This window comes from Papio anubis, chromosome 1 (genome assembly GCF_008728515.1).
Source record: "Papio anubis isolate 15944 chromosome 1, Panubis1.0, whole genome shotgun sequence".
NCBI classification, from domain to species: Eukaryota; Metazoa; Chordata; class Mammalia; order Primates; family Cercopithecidae; genus Papio; species Papio anubis.
In genome coordinates, this window is record NC_044976.1 from 48,588,500 (window position 1) to 48,605,768 (window position 17,269).

At 39.3% G+C, this 17,269-nt stretch overlaps 1 protein-coding gene across 18 annotated transcripts in view; it reads left to right on the forward strand.

Moving 5' to 3' along the window:
• Nucleotides 1-17,269, forward strand: part of ELAVL4 (ELAV like RNA binding protein 4) — a 156,091-nt gene that overhangs the window by 81,545 nt on the left and 57,277 nt on the right. For 13 of the 18 annotated variants that reach the window (XM_009208299.4, XM_003891860.4, XM_017961374.2 and 10 more), the window contains exon 2: nt 16,318-16,558. In XM_009208299.4, the coding sequence (XP_009206563.1) occupies nt 16,318-16,558 (241 nt within the window). Of the gene's footprint in view, nt 1-13,116; nt 13,204-16,317; nt 16,559-17,269 lie in introns of all 18 variants that reach the window. The other 5 variants (XM_009208329.2, XM_017961397.2, XM_017961402.2 and 2 more) reach the window with 1 other exon arrangement.

Genomic DNA, 17,269 nt, shown 5'->3' on the forward strand with positions numbered 1-17,269 from the left:
TCTTGAAGTACATTCTGTCAGTTTAGCTGCTTCTTGAGGTATACAGGAAGAAAGGAGCAGTCCAAGTAGAGGATGGACCAAAAACAACCCTGCTCTTCCACCCTGAGTTTCCTTGCGGAAAACCGGAAAAGCCCTCAGCTGTCAGTATGCAGAGTGCACCGTGGCAGTGATCTGAAATTTCCTATGAAAACATGATGGTTTTCCTTGTAGGAAATCAGAAACCCTAATGACTGCTTATTTACATTTGAAGTACCTAACTTGAGCCATTCACAATGGACGGCTTTTTGAAAGGGCAAAATATACCAGAAATTGTGTCTGTATCAAAAATGGTACTTTCATTATTTCTTTTTTAGAATCCACGTAGCCCCTTCCCCTTTGCTATGTGTTTTCTGGTTTGGCGTTATTGTGAGAGCTTATTAGTGAATGTTTGTGGAACATTGTGAAGATGAAAGGAATAGCTATTGGCATAGGTGATGAGTAGTAATGTTTTCAAGTATACTTTTCTATTTCAGAAATTAAATTCCAAGGATAAATCTTACCCAGCTCTTAGATTAATCAACTTTGCCACCTGCAGCACATTTTAATGGGCACATATTTCAGAATGTTACCTTTTGGACAAGGAAAGTGAACATGTACTGAGTGCTTACTGTGTACTGAGCTCTGAACCAGGTCTCTTCAGATTTGTTGTTTTTAATCCTCACAGCAACCCTGCAAGGCAGATAGAATTGTTCGCATTTTTCAAATGAGTAAATTTAAATTGCACTGCAGAGAGTCTCAACTGGCTAAACCAAGGTCAAGGCTGGTGGTGGATTTCCAACCCAAGTCAGATCACCTCCAGATCTCATGCTTTTTCCATTATACCATGTAGAATTTTGAATAATGATCTTTCCTGTAACACCCATTTGTTGGATAGTATTTACATTCTCTAATAGTGGGTTGCATTTCATAGTGATAGGAAAAGTCCTCAGACTTAGAGATTGAAGAGAGGGCACGAATTTGGTTTTAGCCTTGGGTTCAAGTTGCAATCCTAGTTAAGTGACAGTGGACACTGCCTGAAGCCTCGTTTCTCCATCATGTGTAGAGTGACAGCACTTCTACATCTGTAAATGAGAGGAATGACAACACCTACTTCTCAAAGTTGTGTGAGAATTAAGTGAAGTGATGTATGTAAAGACACCTCTCACCATTTCTTCTTAGTAGTGTTGGAAGGAGTTAATGATAATTACTTGCCTAAATATTTTCCTGTGTAACCCAAAGCACTTTTTAATCAGCATTATAACAGGATTTCCCTTTACTGAGTGTTTGTCATATTCCAGGCACTTTGTATGTATTTTTCCGTTACTACATTTATGACATTAGACAGTAATTTCTTATTTACTTATTTATTTACTTCCTTGCAGGCAGGAATTCTTTCTCCTTCATATCCCTGACGTTCAGCATAATGGTTTCTGGCCCATCGAAGGAACTCATTAATGTTAGGGAATTTAGCTTGGCTTTTGTTCCTTCTTTTGAGAGCCAACTTCAGTTTGGGGGAGGGGCTGTTCCAATGAAGTACTATATTAACATCTTTAAATTGTGGCTCATAACTTGCCTTCAAATATATACCTGTAACTAAAGAAATTTTAGATTGCTCTAATTGACAATGGATGATTCTGAATATGTGTTAACATTTTACTTTTTAAAAAGGTAAATTTCTGGGATAAAAATAATATATTAAGAGTTGCAAAAGTTTACCAAACAAATTTTCTTTGTATCTGTGATTCAAAGGACAAGCTTACCCTACTCAAAGAAGTAATATTTTAGTTTCAAAATACAGGTATTATATCCATTTGATAATTATACATGATAATATACTTGTATCGTATACTAAATATTCTTTGGGACATAGTAAATTAATTCTAAAAGAGCCTTATCTGAGAATTGTAGATTATGCAGCTTGAATTATAATACAAATGTGATTTTTGAAATGTTATTATGTCTTTTTTATAATTTAAAAGTTTTATTTTTGATTTTTAAAAATGCCAACTTGACTTTTGCCCATTAGTGAGTGTGACCTTTCAAAAGCATATTTTGAAAAGGCAAAAGATTGTGAAGACAGAAATACTAACTTATTTATTCTCTTATAATCTAAAATTCTGTTTTTATGTGGCAAATCATAAAAATACATACAGTAGGAGTTTTTTTAAAAATAGAACAATGGGCCGGGCACGGTGGCTCACGCCTGTGATTCTAGCACTTTGGGAGGCCGAGGCTGGGGGATCACAAGGTCAAGAGACTGAGACCATCCTAGCTAACATGGTGAAACCCTGTCTCTATGGCAAATACAAAAAAATGAGCTGGGCGTGGTGGCACGCGCCTACAGTCCCAGCTGCTGGGAGGCTGACGCAGGAGAATCATTTGAACCCGGGAGGCAGAGGTTTCAGTGAGCAGAGATCACGCCACTGCACTCCAGCCTGGGGACAGAGCGAGACTCTGTCTCAAAACAAACAAACAAAAAAATAACAAACCTGCACATTATGCACATATACCCTGGAACTTAAAGTATAATAATTTAAAAAATTTTTAAAAAAAGTAGAACAATGAAGAAAGTGAAGTTAAGGGAAACTAAGAGGATTTTAAAAAGGTAAATTCAGAGGTAAAATTCATGTTTGAAAAAAAACCAGAAGTTTGCCGTGAGGTCCTATGCTCTTTACACACAGAAAGCTATAGATTTGGCACCCATTTTCCTAATATTGAAAACAAAAGCAAACCCATCACACAGAGAACAGAGAATATTAGTGATTCAATGTCATAAAAAGTGCTTGCCTCAGAGCAGACATAAGTATTCTGATACTTGTGATTTCTGGATTTTGTTTGTTTTTTCCATTTCTACTTTGCTTGCTTCTTGTTCATGATATTTTTAATCGATATGTATTAGAAGAATGTTCAAATGCAAGAAAGAGAGAGAGAGAGAAGCTTAAAAAGCATGATATGGAATGCCGCTTGACAGTGTCATACATTCACAAGATGTCCTTGAAGATGGAGCACAGAACAGAGATCAGGGAAATTTTGGCAGCTGCAGTTGGGAAAATAAATGGCTGTTGTGTGATTGGGCAGATCCTGAAAGCAGACTCCTGCTCAAACCATGTAATTAAGAAAAGTGGGAGCTTTTGTCCAAGTGCAAAATGTTCATAATATCAGAGTTTGTCAGCAGGAGCTTTTAGAACGGATCAGTACTTTTCACTCCCTGATCCAGGGAATGGTTTTCTTATAAATCGTCTTCTCGCCTTGCTGTCCTCATGAAGGTTGCTGCCAGGCGATAGGCAGACTTAAGATTGTAACCTTGCTAATTCACAGTGATTTAGGTGAAGGGGAGACTGAAAAAGAGACGGTTTCTAGAAATGTGATTTTTATTCATTTGGGCTCCCATGTGTACTCTAATGTAGAAACAAACAGAGTATGTCCAAGGAAAGATCCTACAGGATAGCTCTGGGGAGGAGATGGAATCATTTTTAATACTGTGGCTCCAAACTGGTTTGAAGCACTTGACATTTTCTTTCTTTTTTAAAAAACTACTTCCTTTCAGATTATAAAACTACTGTATTCTCATTGTAAAAACAAAACAGAGTTGACAAAGATGGAGAAAAGTATAACAATCACCTGTAATTCCACCACTTACTGTTAGTGTTTTTTATTTTTCCCTCCTACTCTGTACTTGTTTATATAATTGAGATAATCAATCTTTTATTTCACTTCTTTTTCTACATTGATCATATACATTTTCTCACATTATAAAAACCCATTATAAACATAACTGTAACAATTGCAGAATACTATATCAAAAAACTGCACAGTGAGTTATTTAGCCATCCCCCTTGTTAGACCCTTGGGCTGTTCCCGTTTTTCTCACTCCTCTTAATATACCTCATTGTGTATACTTTTGGTCTGCAGAATTTGGGATTCTTTTCTGAGTTTCAAAATGGACCAGCAGGTCCAAGAATATGAACATAAGAAGAGATGTGCCAATTTCTCCTTCCACGCCTACTTATGAGAAAGACTATTTCACTGCATCTCAGAACTTGACAGTTGCAAACCTTAAATTTCTAGTTTCCATGTAAACATGTTGCCCACAAATAATTCGAAGGCATACTTTTCCTCACCCAGGCCTGAATTCTCACCATCATTGATTTGGTGGAGTCCAGTTTTACTCCTGCCCCGGCTACCTTCCAAGGGAATGTCTGGGGGCAATGGTATCCAACTGGCCCTCAGAGGAAGTTTGAGGGATAAAGTTCTCCTGTCAAGTCAAAAAGTTCTTTTTTTCTAACGTATATCTAAGAAAGAAAGAAAGAGAGAGAGAGAGAGAGAGAAAGGAAGGAAGGAAGGAAGGAAGGAAGGAAGGAAGGAAGGAAGGAAAAGAAAAGAAGGGAAGAAGGAAAGAAAGAGAAAGAAAGAAAGGAAGGAAGGAAGGCAGGCAGGCAAGCAGTGAAGGGACTAATTCACAATAAACTTTCAAGTGTGATAAAGTAATTTTCAGATTTAAAACTACTCTATCAGAATGACATTCAGGATCTTTTCATGAATGAACATGTAGCTATATGAGGGTGTATGAATTGTCCTTGAGTATAATTTATCATGGCCAGTTATGTATTTATATATGCATTGAGGTGCTAAGAACCCTTTTATTTCACTTTTTATCTTTATCTTCAGAATGACTTAATCTTTTGAATTGCACAATTAGAAGAGCCGTTGACATTATACAATTTCTCTTAAAAAGAACAAGACTTCTACACAGATTTTTCTAGAGACAAACTCCCTGTACTCCCTTTTACTCCTCCCCTCTTCCTCACCCTGGCTAAGTTAAGAAAACAAGTGTTAATTTTCAAAATAAAATATATTTCTATGTAGATTTCTGAAGAATTTAATCTGAGTGTGCATAAAACTTAATTTCAGAGATGTGACCTAATGCTTTAGATCATGATACATATGTAGAATAGCACATTGCTGTTTACAGCTAAACCTCAAGAGTTTGCTACGACTGAGCCACTAGCCAGGCATTTTATAAATATACAATACTAATGTTTACATGAATTGTGCCATTGGCTATTGTTTATGCATTTAATTGGGAAGATAAGTCTGCCTTAATCAGTTTGTGGGCAGTTTTTCAAAAGATTCATTAATTATGAGAAAGACTGTTCTTTATGTGGAAGATGAAGATAACGTATTTCCCATCACAACTGGTTCCCATCCCAACAGGTATCCAGAGATTATTATTAGGCATTTTAGTTATTTTGTCCACATTAAACCTTCAGAGTTCAGAGGGACTTAGGGAGCAGAATGGGAAGGAATTGTTTTCCAATCGATTTTTTTTTATTAGAGCTGATATTTTTGCAGGAAAGCTGAGCTTGCCCACAAAATTGTATTTTTATTAAAGTGCAAACATTTTTGTTTTTCAAATCTGACTTAAAGAAAGCTTATTGAAAGTGTGATACTGTATTTATTTATTTACTGGCCATTTTGGAAAAGAGAACTGAATTGTGGGGCATGAAGGGAAGGTTCCCTCATCTTTATAATGTACTGAATGATCAAGCTGTCCCTCAGCTCTGGATAGTTTGCTATAAAAGTTGGTTAAAACCACATACCCAGGGGTCTTATCAGAACTGCATCAGGATGAACACACCAGGAAATCATCTTAGGCCCAAAATGAAGCTCTAATGAAACACTGTAAAATGTAAAGGAGGCCAGTATTTATTAAGGAGGGGAAATGTGTGTGATGTGTCTGGGGAAGAAGATTAAAACTTGGATTTCTATGAATTTGAGAATGATGCCTATGAGAAATTAAATTTTGATTATGCTTTTCATATCCATGCTGGCCCCGCTATTTTAAGTATTAATGCCTCTTGTTCTCTCCAGTGGCTGCTGATTTTTTAAAAGCCCTGACTACCACCACTGAGAATACTTTTGGCATGCCTGGTGTTCATCTCCAGAGCAGAAGATGCTGTTTGAAAGAAGGGATGCCTCACGCTTACCTCATTGTTACAAATATAACTTCCTTTTAGATTATAAAGCGCTATATTCTCATTGTAGAAACAAAACAAAGAGTTGACAAATAAACAAGTCATTTGTTTAGGATGTAGGCATTTATACCAGGAATAGGACTGTCAGTTCAGTATCAAAACAGGTAGGATTAGTCTGAGTATATATGATTTATATGCTTTTGCTGAAGAGGGGATGTCATTTGAAGAAACTCTGAAGGGGACTGCTTAAAAGAAAGGGATATACAAGTGATTTTAATGAATTATTTGTTTGCCTGCCCTCCTCCCAGCTTGAACTCTCTACAGGTAGGGACCAAATTATTTTTGTTTTCCCACCTTCTAGAAGAATGTCTTGGCTTACAATAGCATTCAATAAACTTGTGTTGAGTTGAATACACTTGTTTTAAGGATATGCTGAGAATTTATTACCACATAACTTCCCAGAGTAAATAGGTCTTTCAGGTTATTTGTGCATCTGCCCAAAGGTATTATTAAGCTGTCAACATGTGTTTCTTGGATGGAATTAAATATTTTTTTCCAGAGTTTTCTAGTTACCTTCTGGTAGAATCTACAGAAGCATGGTATGAATGGTTTTGGGGAATATGAGTGCAGTCTTTAACCACAGTCCCCTAGTCCAGTGGTCTTTGTGAGCCATCACCTGTAATTTGGTTGGAAGGGTGGTATTTCCAAGTTCCCTTTTCCTAGAGTTATCAGATCGTCAGTCTCAGCCCCTCCTCTTGGGTCCCATTAATAACATATGTCTCCTTCACAGTTGAATCATAACCAGGAAAGTGTTGCATTTCCAAAAAAAATTAACCTGAAGGGACTTGAGCAAATTAAAGCCTCTTGAAAAGAAGGAAGGGAGAGAATAGATTTTATGAGCTGATCTAAGACACTTTAAAGAAATATGAAATTGGGGGGTTGTAAGGAATTTTACAAAAAAAATAATGTCTGTCTTCAGGAACATAGAGCCTGCTGTGTAATTTTCTAACTTTGGGAATTTGTTTTTCAGGCTTGGAAAGGCGGGTGAGATGCAATAGTCTGGGCTCCTGCATCCACCAGAGTCTAACATACTGCATGTCAGAATTTTACGAGGGTTAAGTGGGAAATGCCTACAAAGAGAATTAGGACTTTTATTTTTGTTCTCATTAATAATTTAAATCTATTTCTTTAATGGTTCAATTCAGTGACTGCCCTTGGTAAACATTATTCTTCATGCACCTGGGAGAGCTTGTTCTATTACATAAGGGTTAGCTTTATATGTATATTTTCAAAAGTCCTTCCAGCATGGTAAAAGAAAACACCTTTACATACTCATTAAAATATTTAATAAAATACATGTGTGAGTCTCAGATGTACACACCTGAGACATGTTTGCAATCGGTACATTCCTTTAACATCTTTCTCGTTTCTGGGAATACTGACATTTAAAGGTGGCTGAAAGTAGAGGGAAAGGGTATTTGTAAAAGAAACATCAAGTTCCTGTGACCTTCTTTGGTTCTTTTCTCTTGATCCTTTTGCATGAATTGAGCAGTGAGGCTATATCTCCGCCAGAAAACCAGGAGTTAAGGACTGCCAAAAGTATGGTGACAGGTGTACAAGGACCCTGCACTGGGTTCTTAGATGATGAATGTCAGTAGTGAGTTCTATATCAGGGCAGGTTCCTGTAACGTAAAGTTGTAGCCTTTGATTTTCCTCATGAAGTAAATCCTGAAAGTAAGTGTAGGTTAACTAGATTAAAATATGTAAATGCAAAACAATAAAGTGGGGTTGTGGGTAGGTAAAGTGGAGAGGATGGGGTAAGACAGGGTTCTAAACCTTGCTATTAAGAAGTAAAAGTGTTAGTCTACACTGAAGCATTCCAAAAATGTCACAGGCTTAAATGGGGAGGAACAGTTGGGGGACTTTCCATCTTTATTTTTATACTACCACTTTTAGGGAAAATATTAGGACAAGAACACAATATGGTCTGGTTGGCAGGGTGGTTAGAAGACTATGGTAGCAACAATGATTCTCCTCCATTGTGAGGAGGAGGATCAATCCTGTAACTCTAGCCTGATTGCCCCAAACTTGAGAAAATTAAAGCTTTGTGAAGAGTGGAAGATGGAAGGAGGTGTAAGAAAGTCATGAGCTAATGGAATAAATATCAACTACCCAGGAGGTTGAGGTGGGAGGATCACTTGAGCCCAGGAGTTCAAGTCCAGCCTGGGCAACATAGAGAGACCCAGTCAAAAAAAAAGAAAGGAAGGAAGGAAGGGGAAGGGAAGGGAGAAGGGAAGGGAGAAGGGAAGGGAGAAGGGAAGGGAGAAGGGAAGGGAAGGGAAGGGAAGGGAAGGGAAGGGGAGGGAAGGGGAGGGAAGGGAAGGGGAGGGAAGGGAAAAAATTTTAAGGGAGCTTTAAATACATTTTTAGTACATCCATACACTTTTCGATTTTAGAATAGTCTTGCCTAATATACGTTAAAGATTTTCCTGGTCACAGGACATGCTGCTATCTGTCCTCTGACATGTGGACCCTTCATCGATAAATATTTGTTTGATTAGTAAATTAATGAATTCTGAGAGCAAGAAATCATATGAAAAGAGTGATTTGGGGAGGAAGGAAATGTTTTACTTTTGATTAATTGCTAATCAGCTTTTCTTGTCTAACTCCCAACCTAGTTTCTTAGGTATTGGTTTTTATCTTTCTCCTTGTTCTCTTCTAATAATATTAGCATCAGTCACCACTAGCATCTGTGGAGGGATTACCATGCCAGGAATAGTGCTGAGTGTTCCATGTACATTATCTCACTGAGTCCTTTTTATACCGGTAAGAGCAAAGGCTGCCCTGAACCACCAGGTTCTATTCTTTTCCTTTTGACGCATTAAATAGGGCTGAGACGAAGGTGTGGAGGGGCCGAGTGAAGATGATAGACACTATATGCTGCCAACATACTTAATTAACAGCTCTCAGCCACCTTGGTGTGAGGTAGGTAATGGGTAGAGGTTAGGTCAGTGGAAGGGCTGGGGTAAGGCTGTATTCTAAACTTTTCTACCAAGAAGTGAAGGAGTGCTAGTCTACACAGAGGTGCTCCAAAAATGCTGCAGGCTTGAATGGGAAGGAGCAATTTGGGAGCATTCAATCTGGAGATAATAGATTGGCTTTAGTGAACGTAAAATGCTGTATGCGTGTACATTTTTCTGAGCACGTAGGGCCAAAGCATTCAATAGGTTTTCTGAGGATATAGGGCCAAAGTATTCAATAGTAGACCCATGCCAGCCAAAGGTTTAACCCTCCTGCTTGAATGAGTGCTTTTTTTTTTTTTTTTTTTTTTTTTTTGAGGTGGAGCCTCACTCTGTTGCACAGGTTGGCGTGCAGTGGCATGGTCTCGGCTCACTGCAACCACCGCCTTCCAGGTTCAAGTAGTTCTCCCCCTTCAGCCTCCCAAGTAGCTGGGATTACAGGCACAGGCACCCACCATGCCTGGCTAATTTTTGTATTTTTAGTAGAGATGGGGTTTCGCCATGTTGGCCAGGTTGGTCTCAAACTCCTGATCTCAGGTGATCCGCCCACCTCGGCCTCCCAAAGTGCTGAGAGTACAGGCATGAGCCACCACTCCCGGCTAATCAGTGCTTCTTAAAATCTGCATTTGACATAGAGATGGAAAGTAGAATGGTAGTTGCCAGGAACTGGGGAAACTAGGAGAATGGGGAGGTATTCTTTAATAGGTATATACTTTCAGATTTACAAGGTGACAAGAATTCTGGTGATGGCTGCAAAGCAATATGAATGTACTTAATACCACTGAACTGTACACTTTAAAACGATTTAGGTGGCAAATTTTGTTATGTGTGTTTTACCACAATTTTAAAAATTGAAAAAATATCTGCATTTGAAATAATATTTAAGCGTATGCCTGGCATATAATAGGTGCTCAATAGGTGACTGGTTGCTTATCTGTCCTGTTCTCTTTTGTTATCTGTAAAATGGGGATGATATTACTACTTTATTGGCTTTTACTTCACAGGGTTGTTTGAGGGATCCAGTAAGCTAATGGACATGTAAGGACTTTCATTTATTCTATAGTCCTTTATCTAGGACCTACCAATTTTAGGCTTTGTTCTACATTCAGGAGATGCTGTAATAAACAAAACAGATGTGATCTCTGTGCTGTGGACCTCAGAGTTCAGGTCATGAATTTTTATGAACTGTGAAGTGCTATACTCAGAAAAGTATGGAGGTAGACGTGTGTCCACAGTCTGTTCAAGTGCATTTTTTTTCTTGAGACAGAGTCACTCTGTCTCCCAGGTTAGAGTGCAGTGGCACAATCTCAGCTCATTGCAGCCTCGATCTCTCAGATTCAAGCCATCCTCCCACCTCAGCCTCCCAAGTAGCTGGGACTACAGGCAAGCTGACCACCATGCCCAGCTACATTTATTTTTTGCATTTTGTAGAGACAAGGTCTCCAGGCTGGTCTCAAACCCCTGGATTCAAGTGATCCTCCCACCACAGCCTCCCACAGTGCTGGAATTATAGGCATGAGCCACCACGCCCTCCCTGTTCAAGTGCATTTCTATAATATGGCCACCCATTAGTCCTTGCCCAAGAGGACAAGTAAATCCTCATCCAAATGAACATGCCCATATTGTCACAAGAATACACAAGAGAGGTAATCTGTAGACCTGGGCTCCAATCCCATCTCTGACTCTTAACTAGCAGTGTGACCTTGGGCAAGTCATTTCCCTCTTCTGATCCTCAGTTTCCTCCAGTTTAAAATGACAGGGTTGGGCTTCATGGTCCCTTCATGGTCTCTCGTATCTGTTGCACATCCACAATGTGAACTCAAGAAGGGCCCACTCTTTGTCTTTGTTATCTCTGTATCCCCAGAGTCCAGCACAGATCTCGGCTCCATCTCTGTGTATCTAACATACCCAGATATAGCCATAGTGGAAATAAACCCTTTTTAAATGTGCGTATGACCTGACATATCCAGGAAGTAGTATTACAGTTAACTTGGGTAGACAAAAGGAGCCTGAATTGTGTTGAGAGAGGTGGAAGAGAGGGGTGGTTTTTTATTTTCCAGGAGCAGGAGGCTGGCTGAGCCTCCACTCCTTACCTCCCCTCTGCAGAGATAAACGACCCTGGTGATGATCCAGCAGCTGCACATCTGAAGCCTTCCCTCTTGCTTTTGTTGTATATTTTGCAGAAAAGAGTGGTGGGAGGGGTGAGGTTAATGCGTTGAGTGTGAGTAATTAGTCATTCAAACCATCGACATTTACAATGACAGGATTTGAGTGCCTACGTTATTGTGCACCGCTCTAATAGTTTATCCCTGAAATTTTCTGCCTGTATAATGTTTCTTAAAATATATCACAGAAACATAAAAGATTTAATGTAGTGCTTTGTACAACCATTAGAGTTTGAAGTCAACTGAACCTCCTCAATGCTCTATCCTGGATGCTGACTGTAATTCTGTTCTTAATTGCTATTCAAATGAGGAAAGGAGGGCAAGTCAGGGGCTTGGAACCTGGTCAGCTGCAAAGTTGGCTGTGAGACCCACACAGAATGTTTCATTAAAGTACATATGCACACTTGAGTAACTGATATATTTATTTGCAATGAAAATTGTGCTGTTAGAATATCAAAGGCGTTAGCCTGAGGAATCAAGTGTTCTGATTTTCCCAGCCAGCCTCTGTACTTACTGGAGGATGTGCTTTCCAACAACACACATTTTTTCTACCCCTAGTCTGTCCCTCTGTTTCCCAAGTAGAGAGTACAGGTGTCCTCTCTTTGAGATCTGTCGCATAACCTTAAAATGCTGTAGTTTCATATTCGTGCATTTAATATCTTTACATCTTGGCAACTTCTCTTATTTTCCAGGTAATGTTTTAAAATCCTCTTGGTTCATTCACATATCAGATTTGATTCTGAAGTGTTACATTTCTGATTTTTTTTTCAGCCTGTGTTGCATCCTAAGATGCATCATTAAGACCCATGAGGGGTCTTATTATAGGATGTATATTAACACATTTACAAATGTTTCTCAGCTTTCAGACTGTACACTTTTATTGAGAAAACTCTCTTTGTATGTGTCCATTTGTGTGTTTTCATCTGTTCCTTCTGGACACACAAAAGAATAACTGTGTAGCATAGATGCAGAGCAAAGAGAGCTCCATCTACATTGGATGAGAATGACTTGGCCTAATTTTTAGATGTGGTCAGCTGAAGTAGCTCAGTAGTGAACATTGTATCTCATGACTCCTTTTAGAAGCTAGTGGGGACCAGTTGGGCTGTCTAATCTACAGATGGAACTCACCTCCAGGAGTCAACATAAATTAGGAAATCCGCATAGAATGTAAGGAGAGCCACAAAGCTGATGGGGGGACTGAAATTATTTTGCTGCAGCCTTGTTACTTCATAGGCCTTCCTAGAACAGGTGGACCTGTGAGATGTTCACGTGGACAAGCGCTGGCTTTCACCACGTGTCTGAAAATGAAAATGAAAGATGAACCTGACTGTCAGGTGACCTTTAAGAGTTTTGGTCCCACAGAATCTCAGCATGAAATTCTTCCACATACTCCATCATTAGCACTAAATAAGCTGCCTTGGTGTGGGATATTTTCTAGGTGTTTGTCAGGCAGCTGAAAGAAGGGTAACCTGAAAAAGGTAGAGAACAGAGAAGGGTTTCTAAAGATTGTAGGGCTCGGGGGGGTTTGCCATTGAATCAAACGTAGAGGTCAGGCCTCCTGAATGTATAAATTCTGATTTTTCATGTTCATTATCAAGTTGGCAGTGCTTCTTATGTTTGTTGCCTGGACACGTGACTCAGTGAAGCAGTGAGACAACACAGCAAATGGAGGCACTGCAAAGACTCAGAAGGCCCCACAGCTTGGCAGAACTGAAACCTGCCTCCTAGCCAAGAGTTGTGAGGATGCTCTATAATGCCATCTCCTTTAGCATGCCTCCTTCCCTGGGGCCCATCTCCCTGATTCTTTTCCTGGACTCTTGCCTCGAAGGCAAAGCGGCTGAGTAGGCTTTGCTGGGTACAACTTCTATCAGTCCTGAGGGGAGCTTGATTTAAGATTCTTCTCAGAAGCTTTTGCTTTCTCCTTGCTGTCTGGACCAGCCTTCTAGAATCCTAAAGTTGACCTGAAGCCAAGAAGAAAATTCTGGTGATGGGAGAAGTGGAGCCACTTAAATTACTTACATGATGGTAAAGAATCTTAGATGTTCCCCATCTTTCTCAGTCTGCTTTATTTCCTTGGCTCCTCTTGAGGCTTTCATGTTTTCCTTTTTGTTTCGTTTATCATTTGTGACCATCGGAAGATGAAAGAATTAGAGTAACACTCACCTACGTGGGGCATGATGAGGAATAATCGTTATGATGCCTCTGGGCCCTTTGTATTTTAGACATTTAATGTACATTATCTCTCATCCTGAAGATAACCCTGCATGGCAAGCTTTTTATTCCAGTTTTGCCGAAGAGGAAACTGTGGCTCAGAGTATTGAAGTAACCTGCCTCAGATCACACGGCTAATAAGTGGTAAAACTAAGTTGTTTTTTTTTCTTTTTTGAGATGGAGTTTCACTCCTGTTGCCCAGGCTGGAGTGTAGTGACTCAATCTTGGCTCACTGCACCCTCTACCGCCCAGGTTCAAGTGATTCTCCTGCCTCAGCCTCCTGAGTAGCTGGGATTACAGGCATGCGCCACCACACACACACCTGGCTAATTTTGTATTTTCAGTAGAGACTGGGTTTCTCCATGTTGGTCAGGCTGGTCTTGAACTCCTGACCTCAGGTGATCCGCCCACCTCGGCCTCCCAAAGTGTTGGGATTACAGGCGTGAGCCACTGCACCTGGCCTAGAACTCGGAATTTAAATCACCTGTTGTCTTGACTCAAACACGCATTCCATTTTTACTATGCCACTCTGCTTCAGATGAAAAAATAAACAAAAACAAAAACAAAAAATGGTTTCTGAAAATTGATGAGGATGTGGAACAACTGGAACTTTCATACTCTGCTGGTGGGAATATAAATGGATACAGCCACTTTGAAATACTGTTGGCAGTATCTACTGAAGCTGAATATACGTACACCCTATGACCCCAAAAATAGAATCCTGGGACTATCCCCAATAGAATATGTTTTTGTACCAAAGACATTTTTGTACCAAAAGACATGTACATAATGCTCATAGCAGCATTATCTATAGTAGTTCAAAATTAGAAACAATCCAAATATTCATCAACAGATAAATAAAATGTAATATTTCCATACAATGGAAATTGCTATGGCAGTGGGAAGAACAGTGTATTGTTACATGTAACAGAGCAGATGACACTCCATACATGTGTGAAAAGGCACAAAAGAGTATGTGTTGTATGATTCCATGTATATAAAGGTGAAAAAAATAGGTAAAACAAATCTGTGGACTAGAGTTCAGAATAGTGGTTACCTTTGAGGGGTGAGGTAAATGACAGGAGTGAGAACCTGAGAAAGGCTTTTGGGATGCCAGTCATGTTCTATATTGTGATCTGAAAGGTAGCTACCCAGTTGTGAATTGTGTTCTCTTTGTAAACATTCTTTGTGTTGTACCCTTAAGATTCATACACTTTATTACATGTATGTTATAGTAAATGAAAATACTTCCCCCCCAAATCCTCTGAGCAGGCAAATGGTAATAATAATGGAAGCTACTAGTTATCAGATGTCTGCTATGCCTTCGTTTCCTCATCTGTAAGATGTAGAGAATATTAGAATATGCCTCATTGCCTTCTTGTGAGGAGACAATGAGAGAAGTCACATTGGATGATTGGCAGAGTAACTAATAAACATCAGTGACTGTGGTTATGTGCCCACCTCTGTTCTGATGCTTTACATAAGTCATATCACTGGATCGATCCTTACCGCTTTGCAAGACAGGTGGCATTGTTCCCATTTTTCAAATGAGAAAAATGAAGGCTCTTAGGGTTTAAGTTCCTTGCCCAAGGTCACACAGCTAGTAAGTGGCAGAGCATGATTTCATTTCCAAAGAGTTGATGATCAATTTCTGAGGAGATGGAAGCCATTTTATGATGGACAAATAGAGGATGGTGATAAGACAAAATGGAAAGTTGCAAATTATGGGCTGCGTTTGGGGCCAGGAAACCTGGGTGCAGGCCTGGACTTTGCCCTCATTTTTCTATGATAACAGATAAGTAATTGGACATCTCTGGGCTTCATGTCCAATGTGAGAGTGTTGAGCTAGATTTTGTTCCCTTAAGCGCCTTCCGGCTCTGCAATTTTGCAATTCTCCATGTTTGTCATCCCATACAGGGCATCTTCATGACCTGACTTCATGAGCTTAAACTCATTTTTCTTATAAAACCCTATTCTAGCATCTTCTCAGAACTTTCCCTGAATCTCCCTATCCTGTAAGCAGAAGTAATTGCCTCTGTATTGCATGGTCATTGCCCTACACCAGCTGTTTACCTGTCTGTGTCCTCTATAGGCTATTAGCTCCTTGAAGATAGGGATTCATTCATTTCTTTATTCTCATGCATGCTGCCTAGAACATTCACACCAGCCAGAAATCTTTGTTTAATTAAATATTTTAATCAAGAGAAAGTCCTTTTTGAGTAATATGTGAGTGGACAGCCTCAGGCAGTGCCGGACCTAAGGAAAACTTTGCCTCCATGTTTTTTGTTTTATTAGAGGTCTGGGAGAAACAATAACAGAATGGCTAGATTAAAAAAAAAAAAAAAAGACATTAGAGGACTTTGCAGCTACCTAGCATGTACCTATAAAAATCTAAAGTTTGATCAGTGATTAAGCATCAGTGAAAATTTAAACCCTTCCCATATTGAACAACCCCACTTAATTTAATGTCATTTTATTTTATGAGATAGTTAATAAACAGGTACTGTATTTGATCTTGTGAGTGTAGCCCTCTATATTTAGCTTTTTCAGCTTTAATGGAACTATAATTTTAATCATGATTATTACTTTACATTTTAATTATAATTTGGTGTGGCTTAAGTATACATTTCTGAGAGTGATTGTGTAATGAAAACAGGAATTAGCTTTTCATTAACAAAATAATGGGAGAGTTCCTACTGCATTCTAGTCTGTGTTCAAAATCTATGGGCTGGCCTAAAAATAGAAAGGGGAGTTTAACATTTTGGTTAAAAACATGCTTCTAAATTGGCTGTGTTCACAACCCAGTCTCTTGCTCCATCTTGCTTTATCTTCTCTTTCTTTTCAAAAAAATAAATAAACTTTTAAAAGAGACTTTGGTTGTGTCTGAGATTTCAAAAGGCTTTTTCAATTGTTTTTATTTTTATTTAGATAATTAGCACCATGGAGCCTCAGGTGTCAAATGGTCCGACATCCAATACAAGCAATGGACCCTCCAGCAACAACAGAAACTGTCCTTCTCCCATGCAAACAGGGGCAACCACAGATGACAGCAAAACCAACCTCATCGTCAACTATTTACCCCAGAATATGACCCAAGAAGAATTCAGGAGTCTCTTCGGGAGCATCGGTGAAATAGAATCCTGCAAACTTGTGAGAGACAAAATTACAGGTATGCACAGGATTTGAAGCTATGTTGTTCCATTAGATGTGCAGATCTTAGCAGAAATGCACATGTGTGATGATGCACCTGAGTGTCTATATCATGTACCCTGCTTGCAGGGTGGCACGGATACACAGTCATAAACTTACACCACATACACCACATAAGACCTTATTGTAGATTGGTACTGCTGGGAAGCAGATGAAGATTTTGGCACATCTTCATCTTCATGTAAAATGATCTTTTGATTTTGTCTCCTTTTATTCTTAATCATCCATTCCCTCCCTTTTTTCTATAGTTTCCAGTCCCACACTGTGCTCTCCCTATACTTTACACTAGTTTTGTTCATGTATTCTTCTCCTCTCAATATTTGCTTCGTGTGTGCCCAATGTTCTTCCAAGTGCCTGAAACAAGTGTTTTAAAAGGGGCCACTGTGGATGTGTGGATGGTTGACACAACTGCCCTTGTCCCTGGGGAGAAACAGGCCCTAAGGATAGCAGATTAATCTGGAATGCAACTACTCTGCAGTAGGAGGGAGATACTTAATGAAGATCTGCATTTGAGGTATTTTGTTTTATGTCATCTGTCTGTTTGTTTTGAAGATGCTCTTTAGGAAGTGAGGGAATTTTTACTTGAAAGTGAATCAACACCCTATACAACTTCAATACATGAGATTTTTAGGTTCTGATTTTCTCCTAATTGACAACTGTTCGTTGAGAA